We start from the raw sequence: 23,917 nt of genomic DNA, 5'->3' as shown, positions 1-23,917 counted from the left end.
CGAGACTACATGTACCTCAAGGAGAGTCATTTCAGCTCCCCTTAGCATATGTATTTATATGATACAAATATCTTTAATATCTTAAATGGCTCCAACTTAAGGGAGCAACTATCACCCCCCCCCCCCCCCCCGTGTTTTTTCACGTCAAGGTCTGTATTTCCATCTTATAATTGGTGAAATTGTTGTTACTATTATTACTAATAAATGTATATCATTATATGTATGATATCGCCAAACTGAAATTAATAAACATGTTGTTCTATGTTAGTACGAAAGTTGCCATACATTTGTTTTTCTCGAAGCAAAACATTGAATGCAACTCATAGTACACTTTTATTAATCCTGGGAATCGGGTGACATTTGGTCATCAGTGGTCTGTTGTCATGTTCCCTGGGATAAATCCTGGGAATCGGATGACATTTGGTCATCAGTGGTCTGTTGTCATGTTCCCTGGGATAAATCCTGAATGTTTTGCTACGTTTGCCTTTAAACACTTGTATAGTATTAGTTGACTTTACACACATGTGAAAACAAATCCAAACCCTAGAAGAGTTCAGCAACATCTAAACTGTAGGCATTATAGGTATAATTCGTTGATATTTTACATAATAAAGTTATACGAGTATAGAACCCAGTTGATCCGGTTTTTTATTGTAATCTTTAAACATCTTTTCTATTCTATTCTATTCTATTCTATTCTATTCTATTCTATAAACCTTTATACCATATGGAACATAGGAGCATATTTTGGTAGACAGGATTGCTGTTATTTCATTTCAACTTTTATATATAGAGGGTTCGTCACGAGTAGTTTTTATTATGGAAAATGGCAACCGAGTCTATGTTAATCGGTATTTGTCGAGGTTGATATTTTATATATTAAAAACGTGTGGCGAATTCTATTTATTCTATAACATTTGCATTCGATATTTAGTCAATTACAGTACTAAAGTCGCCTCCATCGGTAATATGACGCTATCACGATTAGTACAAATTAGTTTGACGTCACGCATTTTAACTAAATCTTTCGAAAACGTTACCCTCATGTATATAAGCCTTGTTGGCTTGCAAACAAATCACGCATTGACAACAGCACATTTTTGCCTAGAGACCTTGGACATTTGCATATACCTTTAGATTTGCATATCATTATTAACCGGTTTTATACACTAAATTATCAAATGGGTTTATGACATGGATATCATGGGTAAGTTATAGGATAAATGATTATATGTACAGTCATTGGCCACAGTTCCTTGCTACTCTTGCTGTTATAACGATTGTGAAGAGTTACCTTCCTTAATTTGACCAGTGTGTTGCGAAATTAAAACAAAATTCTATTTTGTTGCATATGTACATACAGTATTATATACCGATGGAAAGAAATAAGAAAACACATGGTATTTGAGACAAAATTTAATGTACTAAACAGAGTAATTATGCCTGTATAAAATACAGAAAAGTAATATGGGGCTGAATGTCGATCAGTACTGTGGCACTGAATGTTAGTCACAGCTACCGGCCTTAGTGGCGTCGTGATTAAGGCTGGTATATACAGGGTTCGCAGTCCGGTGTCTCATATAATTTGCACTCCACTGGATTTGCACTCCCCAGTCAAGATTATACGTAGAATCTCTGTAATTACCTGTATACATTGCTACTAATATATATATATATATATATATATATATATATATATATATATATTGAACAAAATAAGAAACTTCCGCTAACTTTGCTTGAACATAACTTGATGAAAACAAACCTGGGGAATAATTGTTATATATGCGTTTAAAGAGTGTTCCATGATGCATCGTTTGGTGCAAAAATCATGGCCATAGGTTAACAGAAATTGGGAGAAATTTTGACCAAGTGTGGTAGTGGTTAAAAAAAACAACAACACCCACTTAATAACGGGTATGACCACCTTTTGAATTGACCACTGCAGTGCATCGCATGCGCATAGAATTGACTAAAGTGTTGATTTCTGCCTGTGGAATATTGTTCCATTCCCGAATGAGCGCTTGACGAAGTTCGTTGACGTTAGCGGGTGGGTTGGGACGACGCCTCAATCGTCTGTCCAGACTATCCCAGACATGCTCGGTGGGGTTGAGATCAGGACTTTTAGCGGGCCAGTCATCAATGAAATCAATGTTATTTGTCCTAAGAAAATGTACAGTGTCTCTAGCTGTACGAGAGGTGGCATTATCATGCTGAAAAATCGAGATGTTGGCGTTGTTATGGAACAGAGGAATGATGTGATGAGCGAGAATGTCATCGCGGTAACGTTGAGCATTTAAATTGCCATCAATGACGACTAGTGGTGAACGATGGCTGCCCAGACCATGACACAACCCCCACCCCCGAAACGATCTCGTTCAAGAACACAACAGTCAGCATAGCGTTCGTTTCTCCTACGGTAGACGCGCACCCTGCCATCACCATGTTGTAAAGAAAATCTGGATTCATCCGAAAAAAGAATGGTATTCCAGCGTCGCCGTATCCAACGAGTGTGTACACGTGCCCAATTAAGACGATTTAGACGATGACGTTGCGTTAAAACGCATCCGACGTAAGGACGTCGTGCATGTAAACTGTTCTCCCGCAGACGATTACGACCAGTTTGCCCACTGATTCGGTTATTATGAAGCCCAGGTGTGTTAGCAGCAGTGGCAGTTTGGAATCGATTGCGCAAATGCGTGTTCATGGTATAGCGGTCTTGACCACGCGTTGTAACACGCGGACGTCCACGACGTGGCAAGTCGTTGGTGCTTCCTGTCGTTCGAAATCTTACGCGAAGATTTCGTATCGCTCGACTATAACTCCGAACATGCCTTGCAACGTCTTCTGTCGACATGCCAGCATCAAGCATGCCAATCGCTCGTTCGCGTAAATTATTGGGTATTCTTGGCATACTAAAAATGCTACAATGTAAAAAACGTAATTTTTTGTACAAATTTTGAAGCGTTTTCGTTCACTTGACAACAATGTCACTAAGACAAGTAAAACAAATTGACCGAATACTACACGGGACATGCTGAACCATGCATGCACGTGCAAATTGAATTTCACGTTGTCGACGATTAACAGTGCAAAAATAATCGATAAAATTCATGAATCCTGATAATACAGCTCAAGGCTAATACTACCTATATAATTTCATTACACAATGAATTCTTTAACACAACAAATACTATATGTAAAAATCGGAAGTTTCTTTTTTTGTTCAGTGAACCTAATGGTATTCTCGAACCAAGAAGAAAGTCCCGATTGTTCTCTCTATTAAACCCTTTTATTTTGGTGCTGATTGGTCGAATACCCCTGGGGTCGAACAGAAGCTTTCTCTCGAACCAGTTTATTGGTCCGAACTGTAAAATTAAACATATTTAGCTCGAACAGCTAAGTCTATGCAAAGAAATATATAAAAAAATAATTTATGTAGGGATTTTTCATCGACCTGGATGCAGCCTAGTGGTATAAAAATAGCCATGCTTGTGGATAACTGTCCCGCCCACCCTAAACTGAAAGGTTTGAAAGCAACTGGGCTGATCGTTTTGCCACCTGACACAACCAGTCTAACACAGCCATGGACCAAGATGTGATAAACAACCTGAAAAGCCACTACACACGACTTGTGATCATGAAGCAGCACGACGCAACAGACAGAAACACAGCCATGGACCAAGGCATGATAAACAACCTGAAAAGCCACTACACACGACTTGTGATCATGAAGCAGCACGACGCAACAGACAGAAACACAGCCATGGACCAAGGCATGATAAACAACCTGAAAAGCCACTACACACGACTTGTGATCATGAAGCAGCACGACGCAACAGACAGAAACACAGCCATGGACCAAGGCATGATAAACAACCTGAAAAGCCACTACACACGACTTGTGATCATGAAGCAGCACGACGCAACAGACAGAAACACAGCCATGGACCAAGGCATGATAAACAACCTGAAAAGCCACTACACACGACTTGTGATCATGAAGCAGCACGACGTAACAGACAGAAACACAGCCATGGACCAAGGCATGATAAACAACCTGGAAAGCCACTACACACGACTTGTGATCATGAAGCAGCACGACGCAACAGACAGAAACACAGGAGTGCTATTACTGTACTGGACACAATGTATTTGTTGCAGGTGACACAAAAAACAATAGCCAATTGTTTCCGTCACGCCAAGTTTGTTCCCAGCTCTAACGACGATACGACTGTGAATGAAGATGAAGGCGACGACAATCATGTTCCAGTTTTATATATTCCCTATTATATAATTTTGTCGATCGTATTTATTTAACGCTGATAAATAATTGTTACAAATATATATCTTATCCAACATTTGACGGCGACTTCGTTACTAATGAGTCGATCGGACGATCTTGCCCAAGCTCGTTTTATGGAAATATGCGAGGTTGTCCGATAGATTTTCGTGTTACAGAAGCACCCGACAATGGCCGAATGCATGGTTCGAAGGGCCCGGGGCAATTGTTCCTTTGCCCCCTTATAAAATCGGCACTGACAGCGTGCTTGAACATTCCTGGGACATAAACAAAGAAACGTAACATCATCATTGCTACTGCCCAACAATTTCACAAAATGGGTTCTTGGACTGTCTCTAAGAGGGGTTTGTAACGAAACTTACAGTCGACAGGTGATCGACAGAGTCAACCAGTGGCATGGGGTACCAAACTTACAGTCGACAGGTGATCGACAGAGTCAACCAGTGGCATGGGGTACCAAACTTACAGTCGACAGGTGATCGACAGAGTCAACCAGTGGCATGGGGTGCCAAACTTACAGTCGACAGGTGATCGACAGAGTCACCCAGTGCATGGGGTACCAAACTTACAGTCGACAGGTGATCGACAGAGTCAACAAGTGGCACGCTGCGAGTCCACCTGTAGGTGTGGGATACCAAACTTACAGTCGACAGAGTCGACCAGTAGCACGCTGCGAGTCCACCTGTAGGTGTGGGGTACCAAACTTACAGTCGACAGGTGATCGACAGAGTCGACCAGTGGCACGCTGCGAGTCCACCTGTAGGTGTGGGGTACCAAACTTACAGTCGACAGGTGATCGACAGAGTCGACCAGTGGCACGCTGCGAATCCACCTGTAGGTATGGGGTACCAAACGTCAGTCAGGGTGGCAAGACATCGAACGTGTCGACCAGTGGCACGTTGCGAATCCACCTGTAGGTGTGGGGTACCAAACGTCAGTCAGGATGGCAAGACATCGAACGTGTCGACCAGTGGCACGCTGCGAATCCACCTGTAGGTGTGGGGTACCAAACGTCAGTCAGGATGGCAAGACATCGAACGTGTCGACAAATACAATTTACAAAACCAGAGGATTAAACTCCTCTGTTTATTTCCAGTAGTCTAATTACTTATTGTTCCACCTCTAGAACACGTCAGACATTTGGTAATTGTCACATGTAGTGTAGAGATTATGAGATAAAAGGATACCAGTGCTCACTATTCCGTTGACAGTAAAGAAGATATATATGTGAATATTTATTTGTATTTCTGTGCGTGCGTGCGTTATACTTTAGCATGCTCATATACCACGAAGGTTTCGAGCATGTCCGCCCCAGTGTCCGGGGCAGATTTATTTCAGTTCGTTGTTTATGGTCCACTGACTTGTTGGCAATCAGTAAATCTGTTAAACAACGCGTCCCCCGAAGACGCTAGTACACACAGAGTAGACACATTGTCTAGTAGAACTAAGTCCACCTACAATGCGTCTCTCTCTCTCTCTAATTGTGCATGGATTATTTTTCACGCATATTAAACAATCTTCTCATATCTATACAAGGCTGACCCGTAGCCGAATTACTGTAGCAGCAATCCGGCTGTACTTCTATTCACAGAAATTCGATAACAGAAAAGACAAGGGATGTGTATTGAACGATGTCTCAGCAAATGTATGTTAAACTACGGTTGCTTTGGTAGAGGGGAGGGTGGAGAGATAGCGGGAGAGTGTGTTAAAGAGAGGGAGAGAGATCTAGATGAGCGAGAGAAATTTAGGTGGAGAGAGAGAGTGGAGAGGGAGGGGGAGAGAGGAGATGGATAGGGGGAGGGATAGGGGAGGGAGGGGAGATAGGAGGAGAGATAGGGGAGCGATAGGGGAAGAGATAAATAAAAAGAGAGGGGCGCTGTCGCCACATAGACTACACTTCCCAAAAGGAATGATTTTCATGTTCTGTACTACAACCTTTGCACTGGTTGGGAATATGAGAAAATCATTATGGACGATCAATCGTAAATCTGACGAGAACTCTAACACTAGGTTTATTTTTGTTAGACTTTAATAAAACAAAGTATATCTCTGTTTGTCTGTCTCTCTGTCTGTCTGTGTATCGTTTATCCTTGACACCGGCTAACAGTGTTGTTGTTGTTAGAATTCCCCTCGGAACAAGATTGATATCTACGAGTTACTTGCTATGAATATGTTACCCAAGTGATGGCACCAACTGAAGTCTCCACCGGCTTGAGAACTCGTCACGTTGTAAAGACCTTCGTTAGACATGCTAATGCGACCTCACTGGTGTCTCTCAAGACCATTTTAATGCCGGCTATAAATTATAATGAACGGTAACTGTGTATTCGTCTAGGAAAAACAAAGCGATACTTGTATGAATTGCAGATCAGAGTAAAAGTGTACGTAAGCTTGAAGCGTGAAACTACATTGGGGATATCGTTTGGACGAGTAAAATAATGGGTGGTGTTTTTTTGTGCGGTTGGTTTTTAAAAAAAATGTTTTATGTTTGTTTGGGGGGTTTTGTTTCTATTTATTTATTTATTTTAATTTTATTTATTTATTTATTGGTTTATTGGTTGTTGGTTTTGTGATCGTTTTGGGGTTTTCTTGAAATTTTATTTTGAGGGGTGGTGGGATTATTTTTGTGGGGATTTTTTGAGAGGGGTTTGCTTTTGTTTCTCTTGTTTTGGGGGTTCGGACTTTTGTTTTCGTTTTCTTTTTAAACTGCATGACTTTGTATGGAAGCATTCATTAATATAGGTATCTGTATGCATGGGCGTCAATCGGTGGGGGACGGGGGACACGCCCCCCTCACTTTTCAGCTTGGGGGGGACAGCATAGGAAATGTCCCCCCCCACTTTTTTCAGACGAAACAAATATTTTCTAGTATATATAGCGTAACTGATCACCATTTGGCATTTCGCCTTGGAGTGCCGGCTCTTATGTTCCTACACTAGACTGGTAGTAAATATACTAATTATTTTACAATCTATTTGTAGTAGTTTTTATTTTAAACCTTGAAAATAGTTGAAGATATCCCCAAATAAATCACAAATATTCATTGTGCCCACTATATAATAAAATTATTAAAATAACTATTTACCGAAATACTTTATTTCCTGATATTTCCTGCCATGCGCAGAGCACCGCAGACCACAGGAAACTACAAGAGAGTAGACTGAGCCAGCTTACTGTATACGAGTATGAATGAACATGTCGAGCTCAGATTAAACATCAAACACCACACTGTCTGACTTAGAACACTTCTCACACCAATCGTAATTGGCTTTAAATAAACGTCTTGTCATCAGTTGTCTCGCCAATAGGATACCGCCTTATCCACTTGCAATTGAGTTTCACGTTATGCTCCGGCGATTTTAAGCAACTCGAAGCCGATGTTAAACTTTTAATTAACAACAATAACAAAATTTTCGCAAACCAGATTTGCTAAAACATGAAAATAAAAACACGCCCATTTCAAATTTATCAAACCTCGAAAATGAAAAACCTCGAAATGTTTCCGGTTATACGGTATCTAAATATGCGTTATTGGTTAAGTAAAAATAACTATTAAAACTTAATGGTTCTTTCTTTTATACTGAAATTGACTAATTGGTTTCGAACTTCATATAAATAACAGGTATTGCTGATTTACTCTTAGCATTATGTCACTAAGTGTATATGCTATTTTGAATAATAATATATATGCTCTCTCTCTCTCTCTCTCTCTCTCTCTCTCTCTCTCTCTCTCTCTCTCTCTCTCTCTCTCTCTCCTTTCATCATCAATAGAAATATCAATCTATAAACTTAGGTAGTGATGTGTAATTTGAAATAATTATACCCAAGTGTTGGGGCAGAAAGTCTATAAAAATGTAACACCAGAAATGTTCAGTACTGGCGTCTACTTTTTTATAATTTGAAAAACCCAATAAAAGACATTTGAAATTAATAATAAAATAAAACACGTAAAGGAAAGACGGAACGAAAGTTATATAAATAATGGTTACTAGCGATATTTGTTAATTTGTCAAGTAAATAATATTGTTTAATTATTATTATTTTTTATTTATTCTGAAAAAAATGCGTTTATTTTATTTTGAAACAAGGACATCGGATCAAACTACCAATAGCGCATGCGCTAGGTAGATGATGGTCACTAGTTTAGTTGTTATAGACCGGCCGTGGTTATATCGTCGGAAAAACAACTACTCCAGTCTCCAGGAATCTAATAACGAATATTTTGCATACAATGTATTCGTCAATTATCATTGTACCCATAGGCTTATATCCGGTTATTTTGACATGCTATTTGATACAACAATTCGAATTTGATGAATTACACGCAGGTTATTTGGCAAACTGCATCGTCCAGGACGAAACGCTAACGGAGATAGTATACCGTAGAAAAACTACCATGGACATTAAAAAGTTCTTCACTGCCATACCACGCCATGCCCAGACTCTGTTGCGAGTAGGGACGACACCGGATTCAAATGTCGAAGTTGTTGGTGAAGATGTTAAAGAAAAAACAGAGAAAAGAGTCACTTCTCAGACACGGTTGCCCATCTTACCGCCAGTGCCGTACCAGCCACGGGACGTCAACTGCATGCCGGTGCAACGGCTCGCTAAACGAACGCTATGTTTTCAGCGCGCGTGGTTCGATAGCTTTCCATGGCTCCACTTTGACGCTAACGTTAGCGGAGTACTCTGCTTTACTTGTGCTAAAGCAGCATGCATGGACTTGGCCGGCATGGCGCGGTATTCAGAGGACACATTTGTTTCCAAGGGATTTTGCAACTGGAAGAAGGCAATTGAGAAATTCAAAATCCACGAAAAGACATCTGCACATATGATTTCTCATAGCAACCTGAAATTCCGGTCTTCCAACAACAACGTTGACGCACAGTTAAGTACGCACCATCTTGAAGAACAAACGAAGGCGCGCAACGCTCTGCTGAAGATTGTGACGACCGTCCAGTATCTAGCGCAGCAGGGACTGGCAATACGCGGCAAAGAGTCAAGCGACGGTAACTTCATGAAGTTGTTAGAGCTGCGGAGCAACGACGACGTCGTGTTACAGAGGTGGTTGACACGCACAACTTCATACACAAGCGTTGCCGTGCAAAACGAACTGTTAAAAATCATGGCACACATGGTGCTGCGAAATATTTGCAAGAACGTGGGCCTTTTTGCAGTCATTGTCGACGGAACCCAAGACATCCAAGGCGTTGAACAGGAGGCAATATGCGTGCGATATATAGACGACGCTTACGACGTTCACGAGGACTTTATCGGTCTGTACAGCGTATCTGAGATGACTGGTGCCAGCCTCAGCAATATGCTGCAAGACGCGTTGCTCAGACTCAACCTCCCAATCACGCATCTGAGAGCGCAAACGTATGACGGAGCCAGCAATATGTCGGGCAAATACCAAGGCTGCCAAGCACTGATCAAGAAAGTACAACCACTGGCAAACTACACGCATTGCGGTGCACACATCACGCACCTCATCTGTGCGAAGGCCATCGAGAGTGCACCGTTCCTTCGCGATGCTCTTAACGTGGTGCAGGAACTGGGCGGCTTCTACAACTCATCAGGCAAATTTAAAAATTTGTATCTCGATCTGCAAGTTATGGATGATAGCCCTTCCCCTTCACGCCTGAAGCCGCTTTGTCCAACACGCTGGCTGTCACGTGGGATTGCCGTTAGAGCCGTCCTTAGCAACTACGCACACGTGCTGGAGGCACTGAATGAGGCATCATCTACATTTGGCAGCAGCACAGCAGACGTGATGGTCTGTCATGTGCACAGAAATCGTCTTGCCGAGTGCACTGCACGAGATATCGCAATTGAATTTGTCGATGGATCGAGCGATACACCGCGTAGTGTTTTTGGGAAATTTTAGACCATTAAAGACTTGTTGGAATACCATCAGTGGCACCATTGTTTTTATTCATGTTCATTATTTGTACTTGAATTAAGAAATTTGACCAATAAAGTTATATTGTATCTATATACCATTTGTTCAGTTTAGTCACAATAATTAAGGCGAAAAATATTTTGTCAGAAAGCAGCTCGGCTAGCCAGCAGAAAACACCTCAGAACAGCCCTAGAAGGGGTAAATTTTCCAAAATTTTCGGGGGGAGGGCTCCCAGACCCCCCGCCACGGGCTTCGCGCCTGCGGCGCTCGCGGTGGCGGGCTTCGCCAGACACCTCGTCCCCCCACCCTTGCAAAAAAAACAAAATTATATGTATATGTATCGGTCCCCCCCACTTTTAAAACCGGATCGACGCCTATGTCTGTATGGTCTTTAACCATAAGTCCGACGCCATATAACCGTAAATAAAATGTGCTGAGAGCGTCGTTAAATAAAGCATTTAGCTTAATATCTATGGTATGATATCAATATTTTTTTCGAAGAAACAGGTTTAAATCATTAGAACAGGGCGACTCTTAGCCTCTATATTTAGGCGAGCTAGACTATCGCCTGAGGCGGTACACTTGAGGTGATAACGGCGTGAACGTCTAGGAAACAGAAAACGCATAACTCGTTGCTTAAGGTACAGACGACACTTAGGTTGCTTTTAAAAAGAGTTGCTTTTCATTATAAACGTGTACAAGCATATACTCCGCTTCTGGTGGGAATTGATTTGATAGTGTGACCTTCCCGATCCACAATAACCACTAACTGGATTAAAAACTTTAATAGACCGCAGAAGTCACGTGTACCAAGATTGATAAATCCGAATTATCCAATCATGGTACTAAACAATTGCCATGTGTACAGGTTATCACATGCAATTAAATACAATTATTAGATATAGACTGTGTGATATTTAATATCACATTATTCAATGCAATAAACTAATTGCCCGATTAATAAATTGACTAAATAGCTAAAACATTGAGCACACACGTTCTTGACAAAATTACATAACAAGTAGCAAGTGTTTAAATGTTTTTATATAAAATATATATGTTTAAATACATAAAGTTTTCCCACAGAATTCTGGCGTTTAAGTTATTAACTAATAGTCACCAAACGAAAATCAGTCCATCACGAAAAGTTCAATGCACGACTGCCAAGGGCTGCTAAACAAGATGACCGGTCGCCGCTCCTTCATGCTTTGTTGACGTGGTAACTTCTGACGGTGCTGGACAGGAGATACTCTAACTTCGAGTTCTGAAGATTGTGCGTTGATTCCCAGTTTATATAGGCATCTGAAGACGTGTGCAACAGAATGCACTCCACAAGAACATCGTGCAGAACTCATAACTTACGATGTAAATTAATTCGCCGACCAATCAAATCATTCCAAAAACGAAAAGCCACCAGACAGGTGCTCCACAGATCACGGTCTGGCTATACGAACAGACAAAAACAAAATGTCAGCCACCTTGCCGAACACATGTTTGCTCTCCAGGTAAGTCATTATTTTATTATTTCAGCACGCCGTCGTTGTTTAAACACATGATAGGACATAATGAGATATGTCCGCCACAGTTATATTTTATTTTCTCCAGCCAGCGAAACACATAATCTTCCATATTTTTACTTGAATTTTCACCCGACGATAAAAACGTCCATATTACATAACCCAAAGCCAGATTTAACTTAAAACCAGATTATCATAACATCTCCCCCCAATTTTTCAAAAATATTGTTTTAATAAAACAATATTTTTTATTCATTATACACACTTGGGAACACATTCATATGGTCAGTATTATAAATACCATATCATAAAATAACTATATACACATTCCTACAGTAATTCTTATCTATATACAAAACCTTACACACTATAGGAATTGCATAACACTAATCTTCTTAATGCTTATATTTTCCACTAACCTAACAATTATCTCAATTATTTATTCCATTCTAGATAAAGCATCTGCTACCACATTTTCCTTTCCCTTTATATGGCATATCTGAAGATCGTATTCCTGTAACTGCAAAGACCACCTTAACAATCTTTGATTTTTATTTTTCATTTTATGTAAAAACACAAGGGGATTATGATCAGTCCAAACGATAATTGATTCAATTGGGTTACACACGTAAACCTCAAAATGATCCAAGGCCAACAACAGTGATAATGTTTCCTTTTCAACAGTTGAATATTTATTTTGATGACTATTGAACTTTCTAGAAAAGTAAGCGACAGGATGAAATACTCCTTGTTCATTGCATTGTGACAAAACTGCACCAGCTCCAATATCGCTAGCATCTACAGTCAATTGAAAAGGTTTCCTAAAATCGGGTGCCATAAGCACAGGTTTACTTTTCAATATGTTTTTCACACTATTGAACGCATCTTGACATTCTTTGGTCCAAATGTATTTAACATTTTGTTTGAGTAAATTTGTTAAAGGGAAAGTAATTATACTGAAATTTTTACAAAATTTCCTATAATACCCAGCCATTCCTAAAAATCTCATCAACTGTTTTCTTGTTTTAGGTACGCCGAATGCATCAATGCTTTCAACTTTGGCCTCAAGTGGCCTTACTTGCCCTTGACCAACCACATGTCCAAGAAAAACAACAGTAGCTTTAGCAAAATCACTTTTACCCAAGTTCACAGTCAACCGGGCTTTAGAAAGTCTACCAAACAGTTCCTTGATTTGACTAATATGCTGATTCCAACTATGACTATAAACAACAATATCATCAACATAAGCCTGACATTGTTCTAATCCAGAAATGACCTGATTAATCATTCTCTGGAATGTAGCCTGAGAATTTTTCATTCCAAATGGACAAACCAGATATTCGAATAACCCATCAGCGGTTACAAACGCAGAGATTTCTCTGGCCCGTTTAGTTAATGGTATTTGCCAGTAACCTTTCAAAAGGTCAAACTTGCTAATATACTTAGCAGTTCCTAATTTATCAATGCAGTCATCAATTCGTGGGATAGGAAACGAATCTGATTTGGTCACAGCATTAACTTTGCGAAAATCTGTACAGAACCGTACACTACCATCAGGTTTAGGAACAAGTAAACAAGGAGAACTCCAGTTACTAAAACTAGGTTGAATAATGCCGTTCTCAAGCATATAATCTATTTCTTTTCGGATAAGTTCCTGTTTTTGTGGATTAACTCGATAAGCATGTTGCTTAATTGACTTGGAATCACCAACATCAACATCATGTTTAATAACATTTGTTCGACTAGGAACATCTGGGAAAATTTGGCTAAATTCAGAAATGATTTGTTGAACATCACTTTGTTGTTTTTCACTTAAATGGCTGATTTTTAAATGAAGATTAAACAATATCCTCGAATTTACCAATTTCGGCTCAACTGGATTAAAATTATCATCTTTCATCTTAACATCAGAATCTATCCCTGAAAGAATTATTGTATTAGCCAAGACGTTTTCCCGATTATAATATTTTTTAAGCATATTAACATGGCAAAGCTGAGTTTTCTTTTTACGATCAGGAGTACGGATGACATAATCAACCGCACTGATTTTTTTTTCAACAATATACGGTCCTTGAAATTTTGCACTTAATGGTTGATTAACCAAAGGAAACAAAACTAACACTTCTTCCCCGGCATCGAAAGATCTATCTCTAGCTCTTTTATCAAACCATGTTTTCATTTTATCTTGACTATCGGATAACACATTTCGGGATATTTCTCTAACTGTTTGCAATTTTTCCCGCAAATCAATCGCATATTTCAACACACTAGTTTCACTTTTTACCTCCGAGTTTGTCCAAAACTCGTGTAACATTTGTAATGGACCACGAACTGAATGTCCATATAACATTTCAAAAGGAGTGAATCCCATGGATTCGTGATAAGTATCTCTAATCGCAAACATCAGCAAATGAATACCTTCATCCCAGTCTTTACCCTTTTCCAGGCAAAACTTTCGAATCATGGATTTCAAAGTTCCATGAAATCGTTCCAACGCACCTTGGGTTTCAGGATGATAAGCAGAAGAAAAATGATGTTTAATGGCCAATTCATCCATCACTTGCTGAAACAATTTCGAAGTGAAATTGCTACCTTGATCAGTTTGAATGAATTTCGGAAATCCATATCGAGTAAAGATTTTAATCAATTCCTCAACAACTGTTTTAGCCCTAATATTGCTCAGAGGTATGGCTTCAGGAAACCGTGTATTTTTGCAAAGAACGGTCAATAAGTATTCTTTACCATGAACAGTGCGAGGTAAAGGACCAACGCAATCAACTATAACCTCACTGAAAGCTTCATTAACTGCGGGAATGGGTATCAAACTAGCTGGTTTAATACTTTGATTGGGTTTACCAACAATCTGACATGTTTTACAGGTTAAACAATACCTAACAACATCACGATGTAAATGCGGCCAATGAAATTGTTTCAAAATCCTTTGATACGTTTTACGTACCCCTGAATGCCCTGCTAATGGACCATCATGAGCTAAACTCAACACAGTTTTCCGACAACTTTTAGGAACAACGATTTGATGCATCACCTGCCAATCATTATTCTGTGAATGTTTATCTCGAAACTTTCTCATTAAAACACCATTTTCGAAATAATAGCCAACTGGTTCTTCATCCAACTCGGATTTTTCTAACACTTCCTTTGAAAGGATTTGTAATTCACTATCAGCTTGTTGCTCAAGAATAAACTGATCATGGTTAAGATTTAAAATTAACCTATCATTGTCATCTGGTAACTGTTGCAATATTTTTTCTTCTTCTGGGTTACCTACTTCATGGTCAAAACATTTTTCCCGATCTGAACCATTTTCCAGATTTGAACCTAATTCGGGCGCAGAATCATGACCAATAAAAGTATCACCTAAATCAGAAATATCCCAATTTTTATTGGCAACCTCATTCTCAACCCTAATTTTCCTGTGCAACTTTTGTTTTGAGACCGAGTTGTAACACATGCGGGAAAGATGTTATCAATCACATCAGATAACTTTTCTGTTTCAACATCAGTTTCAGGAATTTCAGTCATAATGGGTACAGGAATAACCCTTTCCTGAGCTACATCATTCCCTAACAATAATGATACACCCGCAATTGGTATATGGCTAACCGCTGCTACCACAATACTGCCTTTAACCAAATCACTATCCAACTCGACAGTATGTAACGGACTAGATATAGTACCTTCAACTGTGGACAAAGTAATATACTCGCCCAAAAATGTGTTGTCCTTATCTAACAATTCTTTTTCAAGTAAGATTGTTCGTTCAGCACCAGTATCTCGCAAAATCACTATAGATTGTTTCACATCACCATCGTGTGATGTAACCACATGACCAGAAGTCAGAAATGGTTCAAACCTTGGATTTCTTTTCTTAACCCTAGATAACGCATCTTTAATTTGACATTTTGAATTCAAAGGTTCAGACAACTGAGATACAAAATGTGTGTGCCCAGAACGATTGCCACTTCCAAGATCATATTTCAATTTCCGGCAATCACGTCTAATGTGACCCATTCTTTTACAATAAAAACACTGGAGTGATCCCGAATTTTTCTGATCTTGAGATTTACCCATATCTCGCGGTGTATTATTATTCCTAACTGAACCATCTCTACTGCTTCCACTTTGTTTGAAAGTATAACTTTGTGACTTCGGTTTATTACTGAAATCAGGTTTACGGTTTGCTAAAACAAATTTATCAGCCATTATAGCTGCCTCAGCTAATGTACTTGGTTCACGCACCTGTAAATGAATTACCACTTCTGATGGCAAACCTCTCATAAACTCTTCTATAAGAATGAGTTCTTCTAATTTCTCACAATCATTATTCACAGACTTTGAACTACACCATTTCCGAAATAACCTTTCTTTTTCTTTGGCAAACTCTAAATAAGATTGTCCACCTGAAATCCTAAGATTTCGAAAATCTTGTTGGTACACCTCAGGCACCTTTTCATAAGCTCTTAAAATAGCAGCTTTAACTAAGTCATATGACGAAGAATCATCAACAGAAAGCGCTGCATAAGCCATTTGTGCTTTACCTTTCAAAGCAGATTGCAACAATAAACACCAATACCGTTTTGGCCATTCAGCCCCAAGAGCTATCTTTTCAAAACAATCAAAAAATTCATCAACTTGATTTTCATTAAAAATAGGAACCATCCTAATATATCTTTGTGGATCAAACTTGCTATAGTTATCCAACTCTCTACTTTTAATATCCCTATCGAGAGATCTTTGTGTTGTCTCCCATTCTCTATGTTTTTCTCTATCTTCTCTCTCCAAATTTCTTTGTTCCCTCTCATTTTCTCTCTCCAAATTTCTTTGTTCCCTCTCATACATTAATTGTTCTCTCTGAAAGTCCAACTTAAGTTTCAACATAGCTAAACTATCTTCATTATCAAGTTCAACACTACCAATTTCCCTACCAGTATACACCTTTGAATCTAACTGAATTTTACTTTCTGCCATATTTCTTAAGAAATCTATCACCAACGATTTTATTTCAGCTTTCTTCAAACCAATGTCCAACTCTAATCCTACGTGTTCAGCAATTTCTTTCAACCGTGCTACAGTTAAATAATTTATCTCAGTTTCATCTAAACTAGATATAAAATTATCAACTACTTGTTCTACTGACCATATGCTATCCATGTGAACTTGATTATGTAATTGTCAAAACGTGTGCTCAAAATAAAACTCTAACTAGTCAACTATTATCATCTATTCTAATAATCAAAATAGATCAATTTGTAATCTCCTAATACCATCCAATGATATATATTACAAGAAAGATCCCGGACGAGCCCCCATTTGTGACCTTCCCGATCCACAATAACCACTAACTGGATTAAAAACTTTAATAGACCGCAGAAGTCACGTGTACCAAGATTGATAAATCCGAATTATCCAATCATGGTACTAAACAATTGCCATGTGTACAGGTTATCACATGCAATTAAATACAATTATTAGATATAGACTGTGTGATATTTAATATCACATTATTCAATGCAATAAACTAATTGCCCGATTAATAAATTGACTAAATAGCTAAAACATTGAGCACACACGTTCTTGACAAAATTACATAACAAGTAGCAAGTGTTTAAATGTTTTTATATAAAATATATATGTTTAAATACATAAAGTTTTCCCACAGAATTCTGGCGTTTAAGTTATTAACTAATAGTCACCAAACGAAAATCAGTCCATCACGAAAAGTTCAATGCACGACTGCCAAGGGCTGCTAAACAAGATGACCGGTCGCCGCTCCTTCATGCTTTGTTGACGTGGTAACTTCTGACGGTGCTGGACAGGAGATACTCTAACTTCGAGTTCTGAAGATTGTGCGTTGATTCCCAGTTTATATAGGCATCTGAAGACGTGTGCAACAGAATGCACTCCACAAGAACATCGTGCAGAACTCATAACTTACGATGTAAATTAATTCGCCGACCAATCAAATCATTCCAAAAACGAAAAGCCACCAGACAGGTGCTCCACAGATCACGGTCTGGCTATACGAACAGACAAAAACAAAATGTCAGCCACCTTGCCGAACACATGTTTGCTCTCCAGGTAAGTCATTATTTTATTATTTCAGCACGCCGTCGTTGTTTAAACACATGATAGGACATAATGAGATATGTCCGCCACAGTTATATTTTATTTTCTCCAGCCAGCGAAACACATAATCTTCCATATTTTTACTTGAATTTTCACCCGACGATAAAAACGTCCATATTACATAACCCAAAGCCAGATTTAACTTAAAACCAGATTATCATAACAATAGAATATTATATTTTTATACAGTCTCAAAGGATGGAATTATTGATCTGCTTTTATTGAGCTAATTTTAGTCAGATAGTAAAATTGATGCCATGTTTTGAAGAAAAAAAGCACTTGTGGGCAATTCCGTGGTGTCGGACGTACATTTCAGACACTTCAGCCAAGCATTACATAAATGTACAAAAAGTTCCACAACTTTTTATTGTTATACATTGTAAGAACCAACTAGGGCACCATTATTATATATAAACTTTATTCCATCCTTATGTCACTTTAGGTGTACAGAGGAAAATATGCATGGTGTTGGACGTATGCACACAGACTGTAATTTTTCACCCACACATGGTTATGTCTAATTCTCTGTGACGTGTGAGGGCATATTAGAAATAGTGTGTCCTATTCCTATAGGGTAGATGTTTATCTGTATATCAGATGTAAAAACTTTGTGTTTTAATCACACACTAAAACAATAGAGATAAACATGCTTGGTGTCGCACGTACATTGTTTTGGTGTCGGACGTATTCGTGTGAAATACAACTTTACAAGTTTTGTAAAACAATCTTATAGTTAACAAACAAGATGATATTAAAAACAAAAACCCAGTTTGAGCTAGGATTTATTATTTTTGTTTGAAGAAAATGAAAAACAGTTACCAGGTGCATCACAATAAGGGGTTCAGGGGGTGGGGATGAAGCGCGTCTTGGCCATGTTTTTTTTTTCTTTGTTTTGAAAGAATTTTTAAATATTAGCCATAAACGTAACTAGTTCAGTGCAAATTAAGATGAACACCATTCAAAAATTCAAGGTAACACCTATGACTACATGGGGTGGGGTGGGGTGGGGTGGGGGTGGGGGGCAAAGTGCCACCTTGTAACTAGTGTACACCTACAAATGACAAGTGACACAAGAAAAATTGCCACTAGCTACATGTATGACTATGAGATGACAGCCACACAGAAACATTTCATTATTCTAAAATTAAAGGCATATAAGATGGGGGTAACTGTAGCTGTGGCAGGCCCCAGTGACTAGGGACCTGGATACTGTGCAAGATACATATTTTAATATTTTTGCATTTATTTGTGATAAGTAACTTTATATTTATTGATTCCACACATAATCTCTGTAAAATTACATAGAAAATTTCAAAATAGTAAAGTGCTGCCAATGAATGAAAAAGTGGTTTCATCAAATGTGACGTCACATTTACTATATTAGTTGTGATCCTCTACAAATGTTCCAATTTGTATAATTCTGGCAGTAAATGCAATTACTGGGTTTGTTATTTTGTTATGGAGATGAACAGTTAGCTGAAAGTATAATTTTTATCTTTTAAAACATAATCAACACTTTTGGCGGGAAGCTGCCTTTTGCACACTGCTAAATTCCTCTTAATCCACTTATACGGATAAAAAAAATAAAAATACTGGTATTCATAATTGGCTCTAGTTATAAACAAATGTCTCCTAAAATCATACTGGCATTGCATAAATGTCAACACTTTGCTTCAAAATTGGAAAAAATAAACATGTTTTATGGTGTCGGACGTACACTATAACAGCACCACAGTAGCATGGCAATTGTTACATATTCAGTAATTGTTTTTATATTTTTTAATCAACCATATAAAATAAACATTGCATCTCAGTTAGTAACATTTTACAACCAGTTAGCAGAAGTGGAGATTAAAAAATGTTATATTTTGGTGTCGGACGTACACCCAAGTAACAAATGTAAATATTATGGATAAAAGTCTGCTTGAAATATAAATTTGTCTTTTATATATTATGCCAATTAACAAAAGACATGTCTGGGAGTATTTCTGTACAAAGATTTTTATTTCAAACATTTTTGAAGTCCAACGTGCACAAAAATGAGGTTACCTGTCCTAAGAGGGGTTGGCGCCTACGGCGAGCTGATGAGGGGTGTTGCGGTCAGGTTCGGGACTGCGTGCTTCCTGTCCTAAGAGGTCCTAAGAGAGGTTGGCGCCTACGACGAGCTGATGAGGGGTGTGGCGGTCAGGTTCGGGACTGCGTGCTTCCTGTCCTAAGAGAGGTTGGCGCCTACGACGAGCTGATGAAGCGTGTGGCGGTCAGGTTCGGGACTGCGTGCTTCCTGTCCTAAGAGAGGTTGGCGCCTACGGCGAGCTGATGGGGGGTGTTGCGGTCAGGTTCGGGACTGCGTGCTTCCTGTCCTAAGAGAGGTTGGCGCCTACGGCGAGCTGATGAAGCGTGTGGCGGTCAGGTTCGGGACTGCGTGCTTCCTGTCCTAAGAGAGGTTGGCGCCTACGGCGAGCTGATGAGGGGTGTTGCGGTCAGGTTCGGGACTGCGTGCTTCCTGTCCTAAGAGAGGTTGGCGCCTACGACGAGCTGATGAAGCGTGTGGCGGTCAGGTTCGGGACTGCGTGCTTCCTGTCCTAAGAGAGGTTGGCGCCTACGGCGAGCTGATGAGGGGTGTCGCGGTCAGGTTCGGGACTGCGTGCTTCCTGTCCTAAGAGAGGTTGGCGCCTACGGCGAGCTGATGAGGGGTGTCGCGGTCAGGTTCGGGACTGCGTGCTTCCTGTCCTAAGAGAGGTTGGCGCCTACGGCGAGCTGATGAGGGGTGTCGCGGTCAGGTTCGGGACTGCGTGCTTCCTGTCCTAAGAGAGGTTGGCGCCTACGGCGAGCTGATGAGGGGTGTCGCGGTCAGGTTCGGGACTGCGTGCTTCCTGTCCTAAGAGAGGTTGGCGCCTACGGCGAGCTGATGAGGGGTGTCGCGGTCAGGTTCGGGACTGCGTGCTTCCTGTCCTAAGAGAGGTTGGCGCCTACGGCGAGCTGATGGGGGGTGTTGCGGTCAGGTTCGGGACTGCGTGCTTCCTGTCCTAAGAGAGGTTGGCGCCTACGGCGAGCTGATGAAGCGTGTGGCGGTCAGGTTCGGGACTGCGTGCTTCCTGTCCTAAGAGAGGTTGGCGCCTACGGCGAGCTGATGAGGGGTGTTGCGGTCAGGTTCGGGACTGCGTGCTTCCTTTCCTAAGAGAGGTTGGCGCCTACGACGAGCTGATGAAGCGTGTGGCGGTCAGGTTCGGGACTGCGTGCTTCCTGTCCTAAGAGAGGTTGGCGCCTACGGCGAGCTGATGAGGGGTGTTGCGGTCAGGTTCGGGACTGCGTGCTTCCTGTCCTAAGAGAGGTTGGCGCCTACGGCGAGCTGATGAGGGGTGTCGCGGTCAGGTTCGGGACTGCGTGCTTCCTGTCCTAAGAGAGGTTGGCGCCTACGGCGAGCTGATGAGGGGTGTCGCGGTCAGGTTCGGGACTGCGTGCTTCCTGTCCTAAGAGAGGTTGGCGCCTACGGCGAGCTGATGAGGGGTGTCGCGGTCAGGTTCGGGACTGCGTGCTTCCTGTCCTAAGAGAGGTTGGCGCCTACGGCGAGCTGATGAGGGGTGTCGCGGTCAGGTTCGGGACTGCGTGATTCCTGTCCTAAGAGAGGTTGGCGCCTACAACGAGCTGATGAGGGGTGTCGCGGTCAGGTTCGGGACTGCGTGATTCCTGTCCTAAGAGAGGTTGGCGCCTACGACGAGCTGATGAGGGGTGTCGCGGTCAGGTTCGGGACTGCGTGCTTCCTGTCCTAAGAGAGGTTGGCGCCTACGGCGAGCTGATGAGGGGTGTCGCGGTCAGGTTCGGGACTGCGTGCTTCCTGTCCTAAGAGAGGTTGGCGCCTACGGCGAGCTGATGAAGCGTGTGGCGGTCAGGTTCGGGACTGCGTGCTTCCTGTCCTAAGAGAGGTTGGCGCCTACGGCGAGCTGATGAGGGGTGTTGCGGTCGGGTTCGGGACTGCGTGCTTCCTGTCCTAAGAGAGGTTGGCGCCTACGGCGAGCTGATGAAGCGTGTGGCGGTCGGGTTCGGGACTGCGTGCTTCCTGTCCTAAGAGAGGTTGGCGCCTACGACGAGCTGATGAAGCGTGTGGCGGTCAGGTTCGGGAATGCGTGCTTCCTGTCCTAAGAGAGGTTGGCGCCTACGACGAGCTGATGAAGCATGTGGCGGTCAGGTTCGGGACTGCGTGCTTCCTGTCCTAAGAGAGGTTGGCGCCTACGACGAGCTGATGAGGGGTGTTGCGGTCAGGTTCGGGACTGCGTGCTTCCTGTCCTAAGAGAGGTTGGCGCCTACGGCGAGCTGATGAGGGGTGTTGCGGTCAGGTTCGGGACTGCGTGCTTCCTGTCCTAAGAGAGGTTGGCGCCTACGGCGAGCTGATGAAGCGTGTGGCGGTCAGGTTCGGGACTGCGTGCTTCCTGTCCTAAGAGAGGTTGGCGCCTACGGCGAGCTGATGAAGCGTGTGGCGGTCAGGTTCGGGACTGCGTTCTTCCTGTCCTAAGAGAGGTTGGCGCCTACGACGAGCTGATGAGGGGTGTTGCGGTCAGGTTCGGGACTGCGTGCTTCCTGTCCTAAGAGAGGTTGGCGCCTACGACGAGCTGATGAAGCGTGTGGCGGTCAGGTTCGGGACTGCGTGCTTCCTGTCCTAAGAGAGGTTGGCGCCTACGGGGAGCTGATGAAGCGTGTGGCGGTCACGTTCGGGACTGCGTGCTTCCTGTCCTAAGAGAGGTTGGCGCCTACGACGAGCTGATGAAGCGTGTGGCGGTCAGGTTCGGGACTGCGTGCTTCCTGTCCTAAGAGAGGTTGGCGCCTACGGGGAGCTGATGAAGCGTGTGGCGGTCACGTTCGGGACTGCGTGCTTCCTGTCCTAAGAGAGGTTGGCGCCTACGGCGAGCTGATGAGGGGTGTGGCGGTCAGGTTCGGGACTACGTGCTTCCTGTCCTAAGAGAGGTTGGCGCATACGGCGAGTTGATAAGGGGTTTGGCGGTCAGGTTCGGGACTGCGTGCTTCCTGTCTAAGGTGGGATGACCTGATGATAGGATCCTGTGGATGGTCTGGCTATCCATCTCGCGTAACAGGATCGCTTGTCTGTAGCAGTCTCGGCGCCGATGGGTCACTTAGAGTTCCGAATGCCCTTCCAGGGTCCGGAGATGGTGAAGTTCAAAGTGCGTACCATCCAGGCCTGGTTGAGGAACTTCCCCATCAACTTGCCGGGGTCCGTGGTGTCCCCCTGCACGCAATGCTGGGAGCTGGCCTTGGTCGTCTTGACCTGGAGTTTCCATGGGTCTTCCGGTTAGGCTGGGGGGGGGGGGGGGGACTGAACCGCCAGGTCCTCTTCTAGTCTTGTTCTGTGAGCCTGTATCGCTCGCCCGTGGCCCGGTGTACTCGACGCGAAACTCCAACATCGGTCCGAAGTTTGCAATCAAGCCCCGCAGGTGGTGGGAGGGGGCAAGCTGAGAGCACAGGCTGCAATGTCTAGCTCGGAATGTGTATTAACTAACAACTAACCCACTGTCCTGGATAGACAGCCCAGATGGCTGTGTGTGCCCAAGACAGCGTGCTTAAACCTTATTTGGATATAAGCACGAAAATAAGTTGAAATGAATGAATGAATGAATGATGGTACGTTTAATTGTTGGAAATGGTGCTATCATCTCGTTGTTGAGGTTTAAAGATCGAAGACCGAGGAATTCGGACGAGGCATTCTGCATGTGAATCTCTCACTTCAGTAACAGCTTACTGTTAGGCTGGTATAATGTGAAGGTTATCACGCCTGTGGTATCCATTAATTATATAAAGTAATAAGCAAAAACAGAACAAATATATCGACCCATATATGTAAACACAATGTACATGTGCATATTACACAACAGCGTAATGTTTTCTAAAATGTTTTCAATTATATTAAAACGGTAAATGCATGGTATGTTAGTATTTGAAAACTAACGTTCATTTGCATGTGAACCGTGCAAAGTTACAATTTTAAAGATCCTTTTAATGAATTTCCCTTGACTTTTAAAATATATACATGTAATAGTG

At 41.8% G+C, this 23,917-nt stretch overlaps 1 protein-coding gene across 1 annotated transcript; it reads left to right on the top strand.

The window, feature by feature from the left end:
- Positions 1-8,699: 8,699 nt before the first annotated feature.
- LOC121392670 (zinc finger MYM-type protein 1-like) lies at positions 8,700-10,190 on the top strand. Its single transcript, XM_041523784.1, has one exon. The coding sequence runs from the start codon at positions 8,700-8,702 to the stop codon at positions 10,188-10,190; it is 1,491 nt and encodes a 496-aa protein (XP_041379718.1).
- The last annotated feature ends 13,727 nt before the right edge of the window (positions 10,191-23,917 follow it).

The sequence above is a fragment of the Gigantopelta aegis genome, chromosome 3 (assembly GCF_016097555.1).
Source record: "Gigantopelta aegis isolate Gae_Host chromosome 3, Gae_host_genome, whole genome shotgun sequence".
NCBI classification, from domain to species: domain Eukaryota; kingdom Metazoa; phylum Mollusca; class Gastropoda; order Neomphalida; family Peltospiridae; genus Gigantopelta; species Gigantopelta aegis.
The sequence above is the reverse complement of the archived record's forward strand: the minus strand, read 5'-3'. Positions and strand labels throughout refer to the sequence as shown.